General features: G+C 39.9%; 1 protein-coding gene across 6 annotated transcripts in view; it reads left to right on the forward strand.

Moving 5' to 3' along the window:
- The window catches only part of MYO1B (myosin IB), a 338,630-nt gene extending 318,132 nt beyond the window's left edge, over positions 1–20,498 (forward strand). For 5 of the 6 annotated variants that reach the window (XM_066346377.1, XM_066346373.1, XM_066346374.1 and 2 more), the window contains 8 exons: positions 1,101–1,187; positions 4,791–4,865; positions 6,586–6,720; positions 9,391–9,497; positions 12,138–12,270; positions 12,629–12,781; positions 14,609–14,736; positions 20,077–20,498. In XM_066346377.1, coding sequence (XP_066202474.1) covers positions 1,101–1,187; positions 4,791–4,865; positions 6,586–6,720; positions 9,391–9,497; positions 12,138–12,270; positions 12,629–12,781; positions 14,609–14,736; positions 20,077–20,200 — 942 coding nt within the window. In that variant the 3' untranslated portion in view covers positions 20,201–20,498. The remainder of the gene's footprint in view (positions 1–1,100; positions 1,188–4,790; positions 4,866–6,585; positions 6,721–9,390; positions 9,498–12,137; positions 12,271–12,628; positions 12,782–14,608; positions 14,737–20,076) is intronic. The other variant, XM_066346376.1, reaches the window with a different exon arrangement.
- Positions 20,499–21,512: the final 1,014 nt, after the last annotated feature.

Below are 21,512 nucleotides of genomic sequence, written 5' to 3' on the forward strand. Positions count from 1 at the left end.
CCAGGCAGAGTTGTGGGCTCTGTGAACATTTCACATACCCCGAGGGACCAAGAGTTTTAGATGTTTTTGTTACTTAGAAAAATCAAAGGTCATCCCTGCTAAAAATGTTTATTCCAGTTAGAAACACATGTAGATCAAGTCCTGTGTTTTTAAGTCTACTTTGCCAGCACAATAAGCCCCTCTTGTGAGAAAAATGAAAGAGGGTAACATTCGTCTGCATAAAGGTCTTAATTTGTCAGAACCACACAAAGTTGTTCGTTTGTATTTTTCCTGAAAATCAGCAAAGAATAAATAAACCAGTCTCTTTAGCAGAGGAGGACAGTGTCCTAGCAGAGGTGGAGGGACACTTAGATAGCCCTGGGATTTCTGCACTTTATGAGCTTATTTCCCAGTCTCTGGACTACAGTAAAATGTATAATCAGTGCCTGATTTGTCCTGTCTTTTAAAATAACACGCCTTAGATCAATGTTTCCCTGAGTTTAATTCTTAAACCTACAAGTTGTTTCTCTTTTTATTTTGCTTCAGTATATTTCCCCAGTGGGGGCCTTTGTTGATGTTGAATTTTGATACATGCTATACTTCCAGCTCTCTAACTGGAAGGAGTTTTGAGTTTTGTGTTTTTGTTTGAACTTCAGAGACATAACCTTTGTTCCTTCCAGTTTTTAAATGGTTGTTCACAAGAGATATCTTTTTATACGTCAGAACGAATGAACTCACAGGTTCCTCTAGTTCCCCCTGTGCTAGCAGCAAAAGGAAGTCTCCTGGAATTATTAGGAGTCACACATAGTTCCAAGGCTTTGATGAGGGAAGGGGAACAGGGGAAAGGCAAAGAGTGGAAGTAAGGGGGTGGAGGAGTGCTCGCTTTGGGAGCCACGTATATAGATTGCCCTCCTCTAAAACAGTCTCAACAAACTAAAAATACAAGAGACCTCACCAGCCTGACACTGATTCTTTGGGTTTAAATGATTGTGCAATGCTCCGCTATCATTCTGAAATCCTTATTCATAATTTGGCTCTTCTGTGTGGTGGGGTGTCTTTTTCTGGTCATTGTGCTGTCTGCATTGGGCTGTCTCTTTTATTTACCATCTAAAACATTCTAGGCTCGAAGGGAGTTGAAACGCTTGAAGGAGGAGGCTAGGCGTAAGCATGCAGTTGCTGTCATTTGGGCTTACTGGCTTGGACTGAAGGTACTTCCTCAACCCTTTCTTTCTGTCCAGGGTGAACTCAATAAAGCCTGGCACCTACTAACCTGAGAAAAATGATTGATTATGCTTGCTGATGGTCTGCACAGTCTTTGACAATGTCATCTTGCCTTGTTTTGTTTCTTTTTGAAAACAAACGTGTACACTAATATTTTCTGATTTTAATTGTGTTGTATTTCTTTAAATAATAGGTTTAAAGTAATAGCAATGTAGCATATCTTATTCAAGATACTTTGTTATTCAAGTTCTGTTTTATGTTATCTTTAGGAGGAGAAACTGGTTTTTTTGTTTTCAGTTTATGAGACAGAATTACAGAAGTTGTGCTAAAAGCTGCCACCTGCCTAAAGTGACCGGGGGGAGCATCTCAGTTTTGTTTCTTTCTCCCCCTGTTCTGTTCCACTGATCGCTCCTGGAGCAGAGCTTTCTTTCAAGTGACCATGATTCTAATTAATTGTTCAGCATAGAAACCACAGAATTTTGCTTAAATAAACAGATTTTAACAAATGAGACCAGCAATGGATCATTCAGGTTAAAGAAAATTTTACACTCACATGGCTTCTAATTTGTTTCAAAGAGGTGCTTAACTGGCTTTAGGTAAGGATGCACGTAAGTAAATATAACTCTGAGCTCCAGAAAACCTTGAGAAAACCTTCCACCATTATAAAGATTTTGTCTTCGTAGTATTCAATGTCTCCTCACCGTAGGGAGCCATCCATACCGTCTTTTGGGGGATGATTAGGTACTTTTTTGGCACTATTCCTCTTAGTTATTTTTACTTTAGTAGTATAACAATTCATCTTTTTATATATGAATATTATCCAGAAACCACTGACTTTGAGTCTGAACAGCATTAGTGGTATTCATAAACACTGCTTTGAATAATCTGCATTTTCCCCGAAAGTTTTGCATGTAAACTTCAAGTAAATTATCCTTTTTTATTATATTGAATATTTATTAAGTAAATTTTTTTGACAGAGATAGAGAGAGAGTCATAGAGAGGGACAGATAGGAACAGATAAGCAGGAAGGGAGAGAGATGGAGAAGCATCAGTTCTTTGTTGTGGCACCTTAGTTGTTCAGTGATTGCTTTCTCATATGTGCCTGACTGGGGACTTCTTGCTCAAGCCAGCAACCTTTGGGCTCAAACCAGCAACTATGGGGTCATGTCTATGATGTGGCACTCAAGCCAGCAAACCCCTGCTTAAGCTGGTGAGCCCGCGCTCAAGCTGGATGAGCCCGCGCTCAAGCTGGTGAGCCCGCGCTCAAGCCGGGTGAGCCCGTGCTCAAGCTGGTGAGCCCGCACTCGAGCTGGCGACCTCAAGGCCTTGGTCTTCTGCATCCCAGTCCGATACTCTATTCACTGTGCCACCGCCTGGTCAGATGATTATTAAGTTATTTTTAAAGTAATTAAGAAGTAACTTAAATATGAATTTAAGATGGTCTACTTCAAGAATTCTGAACAAGTTGTATAGCTATTTTTGAAAAAAAAATCAAACTAAGGATTTTATTTCCAATTTTATTCACATGTTCTGATTTGCTCTCTGATTTCATAAGGAAAGGAACAAACAGAATTTTTACTCTCTAATGATTTTTACCAGCAACAATCATACTGATCTTCAGCTTTCTGTGTTTAACCATGTACAACTTCAAAAATACTTTCATATTAGGAATGTGTACTGGCAACCTATAAACCAAATTGAGTTTGTAGATGAATGCTCTTTTAGCTAACTGGGCTAACTAGACTTAACTGTCTTCTTTTTTTTTTATTTTTTTTTTTAGTTTCCAATGAAACAGAAGTATTTTAATGTTACCATTACTATAGGGTTAAGCTTTTTTAAAATCCAAGAATATAATAATTGAATACTTTTTATTGTAAAGAATTATGTTGATAAAGAGCAGTAGTTTTGCCCTTTTGAATGACTTAATTCTTGTGGAATCAAATACAAAGTTCAGTGGACCCTTTTAGAACTCCTAGGGCCCACCTGTGAAGGGAACCTCTTTTCTATGTCAACTTGCTGTCACCAGGCTTCTTCTGTATGTAGCTGTTATTTCAGGAGAAGAGGCCAGTCCTGTGAATATTAAAAAGCGTGTTGCAATGAACTTAGCTATAATGACATTCAACTAAATATAGTGGGACTTTTAGTATATTTCTAAGGATATATTTTCCCGAAACCTCACTTTAACTTTAAATTATCTGCTTTCCTACACTATTATAATCTCAGGAGCCAATTAATAGGTACCATTTTTCTTTTCCGTGTCCCTTCTAACCTTGTAAGTTTGAGGTTTGAAATGGTCATTGATCTAACAACTCCATGGTTGAAAGAGAAATGATAATCGGTAATATAGAAGATGAATAAAAGGAAGAACTGCTTATATGGTATCTGGAAGAATGTTTAAACCTCAGTAATATGAAGGTGTAGAGAAGGGGTCTGGTGCTCGAACACCCAGAAGGACCAGTCTGGTCGCAGGGATGAGAGAAGTAAGTGGCCAGGAAGGTGGGTTAGAGCAGCGGGGCCTCGTGCCGTTTAGAGCCTGCATTTCTCTGCTCCAGGGAGGCAAGAGTAGCTACCCTGGGCTGCTCAGTCCATGCCCTGTGCGCTGGGGCTCGCTCTTGCTAGCGCTTCAAAAGTCTTAAGAGAAACCTGCAGTCTGAATTCCTATGTGAAGTTCTTAACTTAAAACAGGCATATAAAACATTTTTTCTACAAACTGAATTTGGTGCGTAGGTTGCTAGCTTACCACCCATAGTATAGAAATATTTTAAACATGCAGTTAAACCCAGAAAACGAAAGACAAAAGAAAAAGGTACATAATGTCTGAATTATTCAAGTAAAGTAATATTTTGCCAAATTCTAACTCTCCCCATGTAATATAGCTGGTTGATAAATAATTTAAGTATTTTCCCCTCCATTTCAAAATCTAACTGTCTCATTCATGCATTCAACAGACACCTTGCTCAGTTATTTTGTTAGACATTAGTATACAACATAAATGCACCAATGGGTAAACTAAAGCAATAATGTGTCGTAAGTGTAGTGACATTATTCAGTAGAGAGATTGGTAGGAGTAGGGATGAGAGAAAAATCAATGCAATTTGGTGGAAGACAATGGTAGTTCATATCTTCTCCTTGAATTCTTATTGTTAGTGATGTTACGTTCTCAGTGTGCAGTCCTGAAACCCCATCTTCAAATGCAAGGTTTTTGGAAACTGCACTACATTTCTTCAGGCCATTTTTTTTTTCCTTTTAAGAACAATTTGAAGTGAAAATTACATTATGTAATTTTTTCTGAAGTGTCTTTTGATCTGTGACGAGTTTGGGACTATACCTGTAAAATGTTTCTCATCAAAGCATCAGGTTTCTGGAAAAACTAGTTAAAAGGATTTAAAATATTAAAACATTCTGTTATTACCACTTTGCATCTCTGAATTTCTTTTTCTTTGACTTAAAATCCATGGTTGTTTTACTACATCCAGAGAGGCGCTTAGAAAGTCACACGTCCCACTGTTTTCATTTTTAATAAAGGTGTATCATCTTTGTGGGCGCCCGCTGGCCACATGTTAACCCCTGCATTCTGCTTCCTTTTAAAGGTACGTAGGGAGTACAGGAAATTCTTCAGAGCCAATGCTGGGAAAAAAATTTATGAATTTACGATTCAGAGAATTGTAAGTTTACATTTTATTTATGGTTCATTAGCATTATTGGATTAGCTGGTTAATAACGTCAGCTCAATAATATGTGACTTATTTGGCAACAGTTAAATCATCACTGTGACACAGAGATTGTGACTTTCTTTTATCATCTCCCCTCAAATTCAGGTGGAACTGTCTCAGAAAGAGTTCTATGTGGCCCATATATAATTAATAAAATGTTCTTTTTTTTCTTTAGTAAAATGTTTTTATTTGACAGAGAGAACATACTTTGGGGGAACATCACCTCAAGCAAGTCAGGCTGCTATAAAATAAATACCAGAGACTGGGTGGCTTAAGTGAGAAACACTTATTTCTCACAGATCTGGAGGCTGGGCAGCCCGGGGTCAGGCTGTAGCGTGGTGTGGTTCTGGTGAGGGCCTCTTGTTTTCCTCACGTGGCAGAGAGAAAGAAAGAAGCTCCTGCCTGTCTCTTCTGAATAAGGGCACTAATCCCATCATGGGAGTTCTGCCTTTATGACCTCATTCAAACTTAATTACCTCTCAAAAGCCCCATCTCCTAATGCCATCCTGTTGGATGTTAGGGTTTCAGCATAGAAATTTGGGGGAATATTTAGGTCTTGCCCTGCTCAACTGTCATGAGCTGCTTCAGGGAGAGTTGGCAAACAAGTTAGTAGGTAGAGGGTGAAGGAGAGCAAGGCTGGGCCGCTCTGCCAGACGGAGGCTCAAGTTCCCTGTCTTTCAGAGAAGCGTATGTGGTGGCGAAGAGTGCAGACTGGAATCACCTTGCTCTGCCACTTATAGATGGGTGACTTGAGCAAGTGCCTTGACTCCTGAGTCTCATTTTGTCGTCTGTAAAATGAGGATAATAACACTAAGCTCCTAGAGTCGTTGTAATTAAAATGGGATGATGTAAAGCTCTTAGAGTGCCTGCCCATATTAAGTGCTGTGGAGCAGTGCTGTCCGATAGGACTTTCTGCAGCAATGAAAATGGAAGGGGTTGGGGGATTAAGCAAAGGAAAGAAGAACTCGTTGATATAGACAGCAGTATGGTGGTTACAAGAGGGAAAGGGGGTGGGGGAGGTAGAAGAGGGGAAAGGGGCAGTAAATGGTGATGGAAGGAAACCCGACTGGGGGTGGTGAACACGCAGTGTAACACACAGATGATGTAGTACTGAATTGTACACCTGAAACCTACATAATGTTATTAAAGTGTCACCCTACTACATCCAATTAGAGAGGTTTATAACAATAAATAAATATGTAAAATTTTAAAAAATATTTTATATCTGCAGCGCAATAGAATAGCTCCTAGTCACATTGGGCACTTCAAACATAACTAATGTGATGAACTGGATTTTTTTGTTTCACTTTAATTTAATGATAATTTTATGTAATTTTAAACTTTTTATTTTTTAAATTTAATATTAGTTACTTAAAATTTAAATCTAAATAGCCACATATGACCAGTCCAGTTGTCTAGTGTTAGCCGGTGTTAGTATTAATATAGTATTAGTGTCAGTATTAATATAGTATTAGTGTCAGTATTCCCGTCTTAACCATTTGGTACAGCTCAGATTTCCACAGGCAATGCAAAGAGTGGAATAGAGATTTTCAGAGGAGTTACAAACTTTTATGGACTCGAACTTGCTAAATTGCACTCAAGACTGCTTTGTTTAATTCTAGTTTATGGAAAACAATGACTTTTCTGTTATTTTCTGTCAAACCCAATGCAGGTACAAAAGTACTTCTTGGAAATGAAAAATAAGATGCCTTCCTTATCTCCAATAGACAAAAATTGGCCATTGAGACCTTACCTATTCTTGGATTCTACTCATAAGGAGCTAAAAAGGATTTTCCACTTGTGGAGGGTAAAAAAAAGTCTTGTTATATATTTTTTGAAACTTCTTATCATATATTTTGAGTGTTTGAAAAGGGTTGTGTAGGCCCTGGCTGGTTGGCTCAGTGATAGAGCATCGGCCCCGCATGTGGATGTCCTGGGTTTGATTGCTGGTCAGGGCACACAGGAGCAGCACCCACCTGCTTCTCCACCCCTCCTTTCCACTTCCTCTTCTCTCTTTCTCTCTCTCTCTCTCTCTCTCTCTCTCTCTCTCTCTCTCTCTCTCTCTCCTCCTCCTCCTCCTCCTCCTCCTCCTCCTGCAGCCATGGCTCAATTGGAGTGACTTGGCCCTGGGTGCTGAGGATGGCTCCATGGTCTCCGCCTCAGGTGCTATGAAGAGCTTGGTTTCTCACTGAGCAACGCCTCAGATGGGCGGAGCATCACCCTCCAGCGGGCTTGCTGGGTAGATCTCAGATGGGAAGCATGAAGGAGTCTTGTCTCTCTGCCACCCCTCCTTTCACTGAATTAAAAAATAAATAAAATAAATAAAGGAGATAGGTGTTGTGTAGAAGTGAATTTTACCACATTCTACCTCTAGCCTGGAGAGGAATTATATGAGAAATTGGGTATTTTTGAACACTAGACTGTACTTGGCTTTCTGTGAGAATGAATCCCTGAGCAGCCAGCTGTGTCCTGGAGGCTTCCTCTTGTCCAGGCTTCGACAGGGATGTGCGTGGCTGTGTTGTCTTTCCCTTGCAGATTCCACTGGCTTTCAAGCACTTCACATTTTTGTTTGTTTGTTTCATCCTATCTGAAGGAACGCTGCTATAGGTGACAGAAATAATAAAATTGGAATGTCCTCACACAATGTAGTTAAACCCTGTAAATGACACTTTTGTACGATTTCAGGAACACATGCAGGCACACATGTGAACAAATAGTTTGATGGACTAGAACTTTAAGGTCCCCTTAGAGACATTGAAAAGCTTAAAATTTCCCTCTGAATTAAAGGAAGGTGAAATTCTCTTTGATGTCACCTTATATTTTGGCTCATCTAATATTTGTGTGAGAGCATACCATGTAATATAGTTGTTGCCCAGCGTGGTGTGCATGGAGTACTTGCATAGATGTTGACTCTATTTCAAATACTTAGTTGTAAATGGAATCCCAAATTAAATATATACATGTATCAGATATAAGAAAATCATTAGATTAACAGCCTTGTATTTATTCAGTAAATGATGGATACATCTTCAGTGAAACTTTCCTGCCTAGCACAGTGGGCTTGTTTCTTACCAGAATCACCTAAGTATAGAGCGACCTCATCACTGATTAGTGTAATGATTGGTACCAGCACACAACATATGGAACTGGATTCTGAGTTCTATTTCCTAATTTAGTGAGTCAGTTTGAAGACATTCACCAACACTTCAATGTTCAGTGTTTTGAATCTGATCTGGAAACTCTTCAGAAATAAGGATGGGGAGCTGCTCACGCCGGGAGCCTGCTCTGCCTCTGTTCTCCCCTGGCTCTGAGTCTCCCCTTACCTCCCTTGGGTGTGGGTGGAGCTGGAGAGGGATATGTGGGCAGCAAGGCTAACATTCCTTTACACTATTATGCTGGTGACTTTCAACCATATCTGTAACTGAATTTCTCAGAGTTCGTCTAGAAAACCTGGCCTTGCTCCCCCCACCACTCCCTATTTCCTTTCCGTGCAATCTCAGAGTCCAGATGAAGTGGACATTTCTCAGGTCTCATGTCCACATTTTAAAATGGTAGTGGGGATGGCCCGGCTGGATAGCTTGGTTGGTTAGATTATCGTCCCAAAGCACAGAGGTTGTTGGTTTGACCCCCAGTCAGGGCCCATACAGGAGCAGATCGATCTTTCTCTCTCTCTCTCTTTCTCTTTCTCTTTCTTCCTTCTTCTCTTGCTGAAATCAATAAATAAAAAAAAATTGCCTGACCTGTGGTGGTGCAGTGGATTAAGTGTCGACCTGGAACACTGAGGTCGCCGGTTCAAAACCCTGGACTTGCCTGGTCAAGGCAAATATGGGAGTTGATGCTTCCTGCTCCTCCCCTCACCCCTCTCTGTCTCTTTTTCTCTCTCTGCTCTACTTTTCTAAAATGAATTTTAAAAACTTTTTTTATTTAAAATTAATTAAAAGCAAACCATATCTAAATAAATAAGTGGTAGTGGGGGATTTGGAATAGCATTATTTACGGGTTATGAAGTCAGTTTAGTAGGCTACTGCCGGAATTTTTAAATGAAATAGAAAAGAATAGGGTACATGACAAATAGAAAGGGAAAGTATTGTTTTGTAAAGCTTTTATGTCAATTGGATGTGTGTGTACAAATGTGTGCACTGGTTTTTGCTGTGTGGTGTTTTTCTTACTGTGACTGTAAAAGAGTGTGACAGCCTCAGGACTGAAGGATGTTCGGGGATTGATGTCACAGTGAAGGGAAACAGTCCTCCCAGCGAGGCCCATGCTGGAGGACCCCTGTTTGTTTTGAAGAACTGTCCTAAGTTCTGCACTATAAGCAATAAAACCAACAAGGGAAGAACGGTATTGGCCTTTTAATTGACTATTTCATATGCATTTACTATTGTTGCTGCTATTAAATTGGCTTATTATATGTAAAAATGAGTGATGATTTATGTATAAAAGTGATGTCTTTTTCTCCTTTTTTTTTATCTCCTAGTGTAAAAAATACAGGGACCAATTCACAGACCAGCAGAAACTTATATATGAAGAGAAACTAGAAGCCAGTGAGCTCTTCAAAGACAAGAAGGCTTTATACCCATCTAGGTATTATGGCTTTGCTTTACTAATAAAGGTCACTTTAAAAAAATTTCTCAAATATATTAGTAAGTCTTTTCTAGTAGAGTCTGATTTCAGTAATACATGAGAGATTTTTAATTTTATGAATTATTTTAGGAGCTGTAAGTACCATAAACACTTTGGAGCCATGGCTTCCATTTGTTGGCTTAATTCCATGGGCATTATTAGCTCAGACACTTCACTAAATAATTAAAGGTCACCTTTTAAAATAGAAATTGTATAGGCTATTGAGATATATATACATTGTAAATTCCTGTTAGTTTTTCATAGTTTTCAGAGACTAGCCAAATTTCTGTTGGCTGTATACTGTAATCATCATTCCAGACTTCCTACTTTATTTAATAAGCTGGATCAGAATCTCGCTTTTAAGATAAATGAACAGAGGGAGCCAGTATATCACTTTATGAATATTGCTTGAGCACTGTGGCTGATCTGTGGGGGCCTTTGGTCTGCTGACTCATTTGGCATGACTTTGGTAGCCTGAGTCTCAAGTTCAGTTTCTTTCTTCATGGACACCAAATACTCATTAAAAGAAGGAATACCAGTTGCAAGTTTGCCACACGACATCCTCGGTAAAGACTACTCGTCTTGCCTGACCAGGCGGTGGCACAGTGGATAAAACATCGGACTGGGATGTGGAGGACCCAGGTTCGAGACCCCAAGGTTGCCAGCTTGAGCGTGGGCTTGGGCTCAACTGGTTTGAGCAAAGCTCACCAGCTTGAACCCAAGGTCGCTGGCTCGAGCAAGGGGTCACTCAGTCTGCTGTAGCCCCCTGGTCAAGGCACATATGAGAAATCAATCAATGAACAACTAAGGAACCACAACAAAGAATTGATGTTTCTCATCTCTCTCCCTTCCTGTCTGTCTGTCCCTATCTGTCCCTCTCTCTGACTCTCTCTGTCTTCTGCCACTAAATAAATAAATATTAAAAAAAGACTACTTGTCCAAATATTCTTATATCTCCCAAGCTCATCATTTCCCCCCAGAATACCTATCCCTTTTTCAACTGCTATTTATAAAAAAGAGTTTGTAATTTCAAGCCAAATCTCTTACAATTTTTAGTTCCTTCCAAAGAATGGCCTGGAAATAAAAATGCATCATATGCTAAGTATATTCACATGTATTACACATGGTGGTACATTTATATTTTCTGTGTCTTTACACACATTTCAAAGCTTTTCCTTGTAAAGGCTTAAAAGAACATAAATTGCCAGGCTATGTTTAACTATTTTAAACTACACAGCCTCCTTGGTCAGCTAATTTGGCTGCTTGTGGTGGTAGATACTCGTAAGTCAAACATAGTATCTAAGTCCAAAGTCGTCCAAAGTGCCTGCTGTATACAGTGTATTTAGACAGGAAAACTATATGTGCTTTCTCTTGCAGCTCATTTTTTTTTTCTTCTAATATGTAGAATAGCTTTAATTAACATTCCCTGTGCTTTTTTGAATAAACCAATTCAAAGGCTCTAAGCACTTTTTATTATTAAAAACACACTTGAATATGAACAACAACAAAGAATGTTAATATCAAGCCAGGAGTTTTGGTGGGTGTTCTATCAGTTTTCAGGGATGGTGGCATGCTGACCCTCCCGCAGATCCAGGGGTGGAATAACTGACCCCTCCCTCCCCGCATGACATGCAGCCCCCATGGGTGTCAGCTTTTCTCTCCTGGGAGCTGTGAAACACTGACCACCTACATGGATTTCTTCCCCATCCCCGATCCTCCACCCACAACACAAGCATTTAAAGTTGTATTTGCAAATTGTCAGAACTTTATAGTTCAAAACAAAGCTGCAAGAGTTTTTTGTTTCTGTTTGTGTGTGTGTGTGTGTCTTTGAAGGAGCTGCCCTGAGAGTATCCCCCACACACACAAATTTTAGGAAAATTGGTATTTTAGTGCTATCTGCACAATTATACCTCATGTAAATAGTTTGAAAGAAAACTGCTCTGATTCTAAATGTTTACTTGGTCACTTCTGTCCATTTAGGAGCATATCTTAGGCGAAGAGTCTGGATTTTTCTTTCATCTATTGCCTCTAGTGCCAGAGGGATATGACGATGTTGTGTTCTGTAGCTTTCTTCTGATGTGGTGGTGGTGGGTCTATTCTTCTGCAGAAGGTTCACTGATTTTCATACTCTTCTGCAAGATAAAAGAAAATAATTTTTCTTTGGATCAGGTGATGGGAATGATTTGTTCTCTTTGTTCCATGTTACATCTTGTTTAAAGGCATTAAATCCTTTGTGGGCAGCTATTAACTTTATATTAACAGATTAGAAGGAAATGCCTTTTCCTTCACATGAGGCTCTGAACCTGGGTCTTGGCTGTCATTCATGTGAGTGATTTGTATCTTTATTGTTCCGTGTGATGTGATTTTTATCAGAGTCCTGCCTACCAAATGCCATGATCCCATCAAAAATGTATTTGAAATAGGTTTAAGGCTCTATTTCCAATGTATTAGGACAGATGCAAGTATGATGTATATAGAATGTATAAAATAAAGTTACTTTTTATGAAGCTGTCAGACAGCCTTTGGAGTCAACTGTTAATCTTTTTCTAGTAGTACCTTCATCTGAAACCCTCGCTAAGATGAGGATTTTTTTTTTCTTAGTGTTGGCCAACCATTCCAAGGGGCTTACCTGGAAATCAGCAAGAATCCCAAGTATAAGAAACTGAAAGATGCCATTGAAGAAAAGATTATCATTGCTGAAGTTGTAAACAAAATTAACCGTGCAAATGGGAAGGTAATCTATAACCCTGAAGACTTTTAAGAAGTGTTTATCAGTTGGGACAGTCATCTTTGATTTTCTGAATGTTAAAAGTTGCATTTTACTTTGTCAGCATTTTACTTGAAGGGAGTTATTTCCCCCTACGTTCAAGGTTAGGAAGAATTTTACTGGTTTTCTGAACTTTTTGTGAACTAAACTATATTACCTATGTTTAATGTGTTCTCAGTTTACATAGGTATGCATGCTAATGGTTATTGGAATAAAATGTGCATTCTGCAAATAACTAATGCTATAAACTCATGGACCATTTGAGGGTATTTTTGATCATTAGTTTTACATCCTTTTTTGGTTTGTTTTGTTTTATTTGTTTTAGAGTACATCCAGGATTTTCCTTTTAACAAATAATAACCTCCTCCTTGCTGATCAAAAGTCTGGACAAATCAAGTCAGAGGTTCCCCTGGTGGATGTGACCAAAGTCTCAATGAGCTCACAGAATGATGGTTTCTTTGCCATCCATCTCAAAGAGGTAAATACTCAACTATTGACTGACCGAAAGATTTCTATGTTAGCCCAATCTCCACCATCAATTTAAAGCTTTGCAAAACTGAATAATCCTATTACTTAAAGATTATATGTTTTTCTTACTGATTTGACAATTTTGGCTATATTTCCTTTTATGTAAAAAAGCTCAGTGGCCCTGGCCGGTTGGCTCAGCGGTAGAGCGTCGGCCTGGCGTGCGGGGGACCCGGGTTCGATTCCCGGCCAGGGCACATAGCAGAAGCGCCCATTTGCTTCTCCACCTCCCCCCCCTTCCTCTCTGTCTCTCTCTTCCCCTCCCGCAGCGGAGGCTCCATTGGAGCAAAGATGGCCCGGGCGCTGGGGATGGCTCCTTGGCCTCTGCCCCAGGCACTAGAGTGGCTCTGGTCGCGGCAGAGTGACTCCCCGGAGGGGCAGAGCATCGCCCCCTGGTGGGCAGAGCGTAGCCCCTGGTGGGCGTGCCGGGTGGATCCTGGTCGAGCGCATGCGGGAGTCTGACTGTCTCTCCCCGTTTCCAGCTTCAGAAAAATACCAAAAAAAAATAAAGCTCAGGCTTGGTTTTTTAATAATTGAATAAGATTAACCATTTGACATGTTCATTTGAGTTACAGTTTCATTGAGTACCTTTTGTTTGCACGTACTGGGATAGGCATTATTTTGAGAATGAATGCATAGGAATATCAAGATGTTTTAAATGCTTCTTTCTGTTTTATTTATATACCAACTTAGTAAATGTCTTGGTCAACTTTAATTGGGGGGTTTTAATTAAAGAATGCAACTATAGTCAACTGCATAATAATTTGGACCTAAAGATTTTTTATGTCCTGTACTTTTATCTTAACCAGGACCTCCTGACTTGACTTTTCGGAGTTAGTCTCACTAACTTTACAATGACCTTGGCCAAGCCATTTAACTTTCAGGGGCCTGCCTTATTTTTCCCCTTTAACATGGGGAGAATAATAGTACCTATTTCATAGTGTTATTATAAGGATTAAATGTAAAGTGTTTCACATAGTGCTTGTCACCTAATAAACAGTCACTGAATAAATATGTCAGTAAAAGTCATATTTAGAAACATATATCTACCTAATAGTGCACTTACTTATCTAGCTGATTCTATACTTAAGAAAAATCTCATAAGTTTATTTCAGTCCGTTTTCCCAACTGTGACTCTTACCCTAAAGGGAGCATATCAAATCCTAAGACAGTGATTCTGAACCTCAGTTATACATTAAAATAATGCTGATGCCCACACCATATCCCCAGTTCAGCCAAATCGGTGTCTTAGAATGAGGCATGAGCGCCCTGTGTTTTCAACGCTCTCTGGATGGTTTGTGCAGCTAAGGTTGAGAGCCATTGCCTGCCTAGGATATTTGTGGAAATTATTGTTGTTCTTTTTTTTTTTTAACCAAATCACCAAGGAGTTTTTTAAGCAGCTCTTTCAGAATGAGTTATAGGTTATGTCACTACTTGAATGTGTAAGCAGATCGCCCAGGGGTCCTGTGGGCTCCTAGTTGGCAGGCCTGCGGTCGGGCCTCAGGTCCTCCCTTTCTAACAAGCTCCCCGGTGGTGCTGACAGAGCTTCTGGCCCATTGAACCACTTTGGGTAGCGACGAGTTAGGTCGCCTTACTAAAGTGCTCTGAGCCAGTTGGAAGAAATACTGCTTTTATAATTACTGTTTGTTTGGAAGAATGGTGGACTCCGGGAGCTGATATTTTAAAGAGACTGTAAATACTTTTTCAGCCAAACTTGTAAACATTTACCTCCTAACCCACCTTTAATTAGGACAGTCTGACCTTCGGTCTGTCCTTGCAGGGCTCCGAGGCGGCTAGTAAAGGCGACTTCCTCTTCAGCAGCGATCACCTGATTGAAATGGCCACCAAGCTCTATCGGACGACTCTCAGCCAAACCAAACAGAAGCTCAATATTGAAATTTCCGATGAGTATGTTCATGAATTACTTGAATATACCTTTTTTATTACTTTCAGCTTTTTTGCTTTAGTTAAGCGATCTAAATCATTCATTTATACAACCACTGCTTCTTCGTACCGAGCATGTGTCCGTCATTTGTTCTAGATGATGGATGGGCAGAATGACCAAGTTTCTACCTTCATGTACCTGACATCCTAGTGGAAGAGAGAAATATGCACAAATAATAATAAATCAGGGAAATGACTTTAGTGGCAAGAGTCTATGGAGGGGGTGGGGAAGCAGGGGAAGCACCAGAGGGTATTTTTGTTTTTTTATGTGGAGGGCAGGAAGGTCTCTTTTTAGTGACATTGGTGTTGAGACTGGAATCAAGGGAGTCAGCTAGTCAGCAAGCTGGGAAGGTGCCTGCTGGGGCAGGGAAACAGCAGGTGCCGAGGCCCTAAGACAGGAAGGAACTTTGGGACAGAGTGAAGTGATGGGAAAAGATCCTGAACAGAGTGGCCGGGGCCCAGCCCTGTGGAGCTCGGTAGCTAACGGAAGGAGCTGAGATTTTACTGAGGACAATGGAAGGCCCATTACAGGTGTTGAGCAAGGGTGTGGCATGATGTGACTCACTGTTTTCCAAGATCAGTTTGGCTGCACTGTGGAGAGGAACTCTAGGGAGGCCAGAGTGGAAGCAGGAAAGATAGGAGCTTCTGAGCTGTCTATGGTAAGGATGATGGAGCTTAGGCTGAGGTGGGAGTGGGAGCTGGTGAGAAGTAGGTTCCGAATGTCATCTGAAAGAAGACAAGAGGCCTTGTTAACAGATTGGGTGTTAGGTTTGGGGCCTGAACCCAAGTGGTGATTCCATTTACTGCAGTAGATGACACTGGGAAAAGCAGAGTTTGGGGGTGATATCAAGAGTGCTGTTTTGGGTGTGTTCTGTTTTTATTCTCACATATGGATAACTGGTATAGAATAAGCATCCCGTGTTTTTTATTATTTTTTTTACAGTGACAGAGAGAGAGTCAGAGAGAGGGATAGATAGGGACAGACAGGAAGGGAGAAAAACAAGAAGCATTAATCATCAGTTTTTCGTTTCGACACCTTAGTTTTTCATTGATTGCTTTCTTATATGTGCCTTGACCGTGGGCCTTCAGCAGACAGAGTAACCCCTTGCTCAAACCAGATGAACCTGCACTCAAGCTGGTGACCTTAGGGTCTCAAACCTGGGTCCTCCGCCTACCAGTGCAACACTCTATCCACTGCACCACCACCCGGTCAGGCAGCATTCCATGTTGTTGAGGGTATAAGACGGCATAAATTTGAAATTTGCATTTTTTCCCTTTATATTAGGGCTCTAATTATAAAGACATGATTTGCATGCAGGTTGGAGCTATCCACCCGTTTATTAAATCTATCAATATAAGATCATTTGAATGAATTTGAGTTCCCATGTTGTTTGAGCCTTAATTACTTTTTAGTAGATTGTTTACTTATTTGCTTATGTACATTTTTGCATTTATAGTAAAAATTTGCATAACCAGAATGCTCAAGAAATTATGTTATTTCCTAATTAGAATTTTGCCAGTTTATTCTATTTCTAAAATAAACTCATACCCATTCCTACCCCTTTGTAAGTCAAACATACTCTCTTTGATGCGTTAGGGTTTACATAACCTTGGCTCATTGTCTATTCTCATTTCACACTAAGAGTGGTATTTAGATTGGGTGGGAGATCGACCTTTGTGGAGACTTGACACTGGAAATCGCAGTTGGGACTAAATAACTTTCCTTGTTATTTTGTCCTTTCTCATAAGACAAAGAGTATTAGGAAAAAGATCGTGTTTAGCTGGGTTCCAGTTAGTTACAGTTTTAACCCGATAGAACCTGTTAGAATTTTTAACTCCCTTTAGTTGAAATTTTTCATCACTCAGGGTGCAGGGCTTCTGTTTTGGTAGGGCTGCTGAAGCCCCCCGTCATGGAGGATTGTATGTGTTCAGATGCAGAAGCTCTTATATAGGGATGAAGCCGCCTTGTAGTCGGCCAGCTAGATTAATAAGGCTGCATTTACAGAGAAAAGTCACACCAACAACCAGGCCACAGAGGATTGCTACTTCTAAGCATTTCCCAAACCAGTATTCTAAGCACACTGCCTTTGCAAAACGTTAAAAATGAAGAAAGTGTTCTCTGGTGCAAATTTACAATCTTTCCTTGACTGCGGCCCTTCTCGGAGCCTCTGAAGCCTTGCCGCGCTCTGTGACTCTCCCGAGGGACCTAGGAGGAGAGCGGGCCTCTCAGACATAGTCAGCCGCGGAACCCCTCCAGTGGCGCTCAAACACCGGGCGGGGGAGGGGGGTTGCTCCTGGGCGTCAGGGACCCGCCTTGTCCAGAGAGGAGGTGATGTTCTGCACGTGCACGCATGCAGGAAACATGCTTGCCTGAGTCAGGCTGAGATTTGCAGTGTAGCCACGTGAAGAAAACAAACATTTAGTAGCATTATAAACCAGCCTATAACACCGTCCCTTTTCCAATCTCTAATTATTGGCTGGTCTCGTAAAAAGAAAACAGCTGATGTCACCTTGCATGGCACACGTGGTCCCTTGCCCAGGCAGTACAGGGAGCCACATGGTAGGTAGAGCAAGGCTTTCATGGAGCTTCTGGGAGCTCTGAAGCAGGGATTTTATGTAATCCTTTGGGAAAGCGTTTTAAATTTAAACAAAATTTTATAAAGTCATGGCAGGGATACCCATGATGTATTTTCTAGCCCCAAATGGCTTTGGCCCATTTTATTGCCAGCTGTGCAGACTGGTGTTATAAACAGCGACCAGAACCTTCCTGAGAGCAGCCGTTTCAGAAATAGAAATCGGTGTTCTAACAAACCCGGTCTCCTTGATTATCGTGGGTGAACTGGATGTCCAACACAGAAGCAGAGTCAAAGACCCGGTTAGTCCTACAAGAGTTTTTGTTTCTAATTGAATCCATTAGGGCGGCGCTAGTGAACGTATTCCACAGGTTTCAGGTGCCCAGTTCCACAGCACACCTCCGTACACCATATTGTGTTCGCCGGCCTCCTCAGGTCTCGTCTTTGTCCATCATCCTTCAAGTGGTTTTAACATGCACATGTAGAGTGAGAATTTAATTCATTTGGAGAATCCTGTGCTTTGTAATTCCCATTTCTTAAAACTTCCGTACTTTTCAAACTGTAAATGGTTGCATTTTAAGGGCCTTAAATAAGAGGTGAAGTATTTCTAACATGAAGTTCTGAGTATAAACTAAAGTTAATTTGTTCCAGTAAATATTTTCAATGTACCTGTGTATATACTAGTACATGTTTACAAACATACATATAGTATACACACACACATATATATCATTTAAGATACACAGTTGTGTTTCTGAATATTTTAAACCCAAACAACTAATCTGCATTCCTTTTGCTGTGAAGCTCTAACTGGTATTAGAATGAATTAGAGCATTCAACGTGATTGTTTGCTGGAGGTTGGATGCTTTGATTCTCCATGTCCTTAACAGTGGGCCATGCTTCAGTTTCCGGGGAAATAAAAATAAGAAATAGTACTTACCTCATAGGATTGTTTTAAAGTTGTGTTGTACGTAGCTCCTACAAACTGTGTGGTACAGAATAAATTCTCAGTAAGTTTTAGTTACTGTTATTCTAGAGTCAATCATGGTCATGGTTGATGAACATGGAGACAGTTACGTGCTGAAGTGATTGGGAAAAGGGCTCCTGTACATTTGTTATACTGCAGGTGGTCCTTGAAAATTAAGATGTGAAAGTAGCCCTGGCCAAGCAGCTCGGTTGGTTAGAACATCGTGCCGACATGTGAAGGTTGCAGGTTCAATCCCATCAGGGCACATACAAGGAGAAACCAATGAAAGCATAAATAAGTGGAGAAACAAATCATGTCTCTCTCTCTCCCCCCCCCCCTTTCCCTCCCTTCCTTTCTCTCTAAGATCAATTTTTAAAAGTGTAAAAGTATTTGATTTTTTTAATGTATTTGTATTAAGCATGAAAGATGTTTTCTTTCCTTTGACACATGCAGATAAAGGTATATGCTCCAGAGAGATCTCTCAGATAGGTGAATTTGGAATTATAGCTCTTTTTTCCAGTGTTTTCAAGTTGGAAAAAAAAAACCTCATTCAAAAGCTCAGACTATCATTTTAAAACAACAGATGAACCAGAAGCTTATGTGTCACATTTTACTTCAGTAAATGTTTGGAAAACGTGGGCGGTTTAGACCTTGAAACTGAGACTAATGTGTGCAGAGTAGATCTGTTTCCATCTTTGCTGTTGTCATGGGTGCCAGTGAGCATGTGATGTCACATGGTTGTTAGAGTAACTCATGTAATTATATTCCAGTAACTTAGAAAACTGTTTCCTGAGAAGTATCCTGAAAATATGGTGACATTATACTGATTCTAATGGTGAGGAGAAAAGAGCACTGGTTTTTCCATGGCAACAGTGAGATTCTCATCCAGTATGCAGATCTCAAATGTCCCCAGTGATGCCGTCCTTAAGGGCAGGGACCTAGTGATAAACATCTGGTGTCCCTCACAGCATGCAGCCCAGGGGAAGCCAGCAGGCTGCTTGTTAGAAGGTGTGACAAATAATCTTGGGGACAGGCACTTGACCCTTGCTGACCTATGAAAGGGAAGATTTGGACTAGACTGTTTCTGACACTGTCACGTGTACCACTGGTAGGATAAGAAGTGACTTTCAGTGTACACTAATGGATTATTAAAACTTTTATCATTTATATATTTTTAAATGAGTATTAAAATACATAAGTGGCACATCAAACTTGTGATTCTATCATCATTCTTCTGTGAGACACCGCTATTTTGAAACACATATTTAGACTAGAAATAACTATTAGCATAATGTGTAGATATGACAAAAATCGTGTAGGTAATACATTAATAATCAACGTTTAGAAACCAGAGTCTCTGGACATTCTAGACTGTTTCTTTTTCTGACCTTTATTTCGTTATTTCAATTTGTTGAGAATTTAATCGGATACCCTCCCCCAGTTTATAGTTTTGCTGTGCAAATAATGGAGATAAATGGAGGAAGAGCATGTTGGTCTTCCCATTTGAAGCATGGAAATCAGTCCTCTTAACCTTTCTTACCTTACAGGAATGTGGCGAGTTAATGAACTTCAGTTTTCTTAGGCCTGAATGTTGACTGCTGGAAGTCAAGTGCAGTGTGAAACCTGATAATATCAATAGAATCCTGTATAGAAGTGTTGACGGAGCTTGCCAAGATCAGTATTGATGAAAGAAACAAAAGTTAGTTGTTGTATAATCATCAGCTGTTTTGTGTGTGCTTTAATTTGGCTGTCCTTTTCTCCTAGGTTCCTGGTGCAGTTCAGACAGGACAAAGTATGTGTGAAGTTTATTCAGGGCAGCCAGAAAAATGGGAGTGTGCCAACGTGCAAACGAAAAAACAACCGTCTCCTGGAAGTCGCTGTTCCTTAACTGCTGTCTCCTGTTGCCCTGCTTTCCTGGACTTGTTTCTTTGTCATAGTGCAATTTGGTTTGGTTTTGAGTTCATTGTATGTTTGGGAATTGTTAAAGGCTAATAATACCATTAGAGTCCTTTGGCAAAATAAAAATATTTAACTAATCAATTTTTTATTATTGGAATAGTTTTAACGCTTGAAGTGCACATTTCTGTGCACAGTCCTGGGACAGGATTGTAGAAACTAACAGTGTCTATGCCATGTCATATGTGTTCTTTGTTTAGTCTTCGTGTTAGATCTCGGTGTAACCTAAATCAGCATGTTATTCATAATCATTAATACATCTAAGTATAGGAAACAGTCTTAAAAGATAGTACATCCATTCTTCCAATATTTATTGAATACTTATTCTGTGCTAGGCACTATGGAAAGTTATTAGGAATTTTATTTGTTTGTTTTTTAAGGCCATTGCGTTCTGGCTGGTTTGTGCTGGCTTTGCTAAGGCGGGGAGAGTTTGAGAATGTTGAGACCAAAACAGGGACTGTTGGTGATGGACAGTATGATTAGCAATCCTGTAGTGTGACCTTAACAATATACTTCAAGAAGGGCTGGTCCTAGGAAGTAGAAATATACAACTGGGTAAAATGCCTCTACATGTGATTTCTATTTGAAAAGAGGTGACATTTGAACAGGATTTATAATTTTTTTAGATCCCTTATACTTGCTTGGAAAACAGAGTCATTCTTATTTTAGAAAAAAAAATGACAGAAGCAGTCCAGTAAGATTATATTTTCTGTTTCTGGTAAACATCATATATGACCCTACATATGCTAATATCTGCAGAGTGTTGTTTTCATACAAATTTGAGTAAATATTTTAAACAGCCAATACAATGGAGGGCTGAAAGCCCTTCAGAGAGTGGCAAACATTCTATGTGGTGTGCAATAAACATCCAAGATCTTTTTTTTTTGGAAAGTTTTATTTATAATATACATTTTGTATGAGAGAGGTGATTGGTACAGGGTGCATATTTTAATCAAGGATCAAAATTGGTTAATTTGCGGGACCTTTTTTTTTTTTTTAAATTTAGGATAAGGATTCATTTCGGAAGTTACATTTTAAACTTTGGAGTCAAATTGTTTCTTATTTGGGAGGATAATGTACAATATATACAGTGGTATGTGAAATAATAAAACTGTTCTAATTTGGTGCCATTGCTTGGATCACAACTGTATTTTTGTATTTCGAGCTATTGTCCTGTATTGTATGTCGATACATTGTTGCACAGAAAGGCTTTACAATCCAAACATTTTATGTTCTCTGTGTAA

Source organism: Saccopteryx leptura, chromosome 7, assembly GCF_036850995.1.
Source record: "Saccopteryx leptura isolate mSacLep1 chromosome 7, mSacLep1_pri_phased_curated, whole genome shotgun sequence".
NCBI lineage: Eukaryota > Metazoa > Chordata > Mammalia > Chiroptera > Emballonuridae > Saccopteryx > Saccopteryx leptura.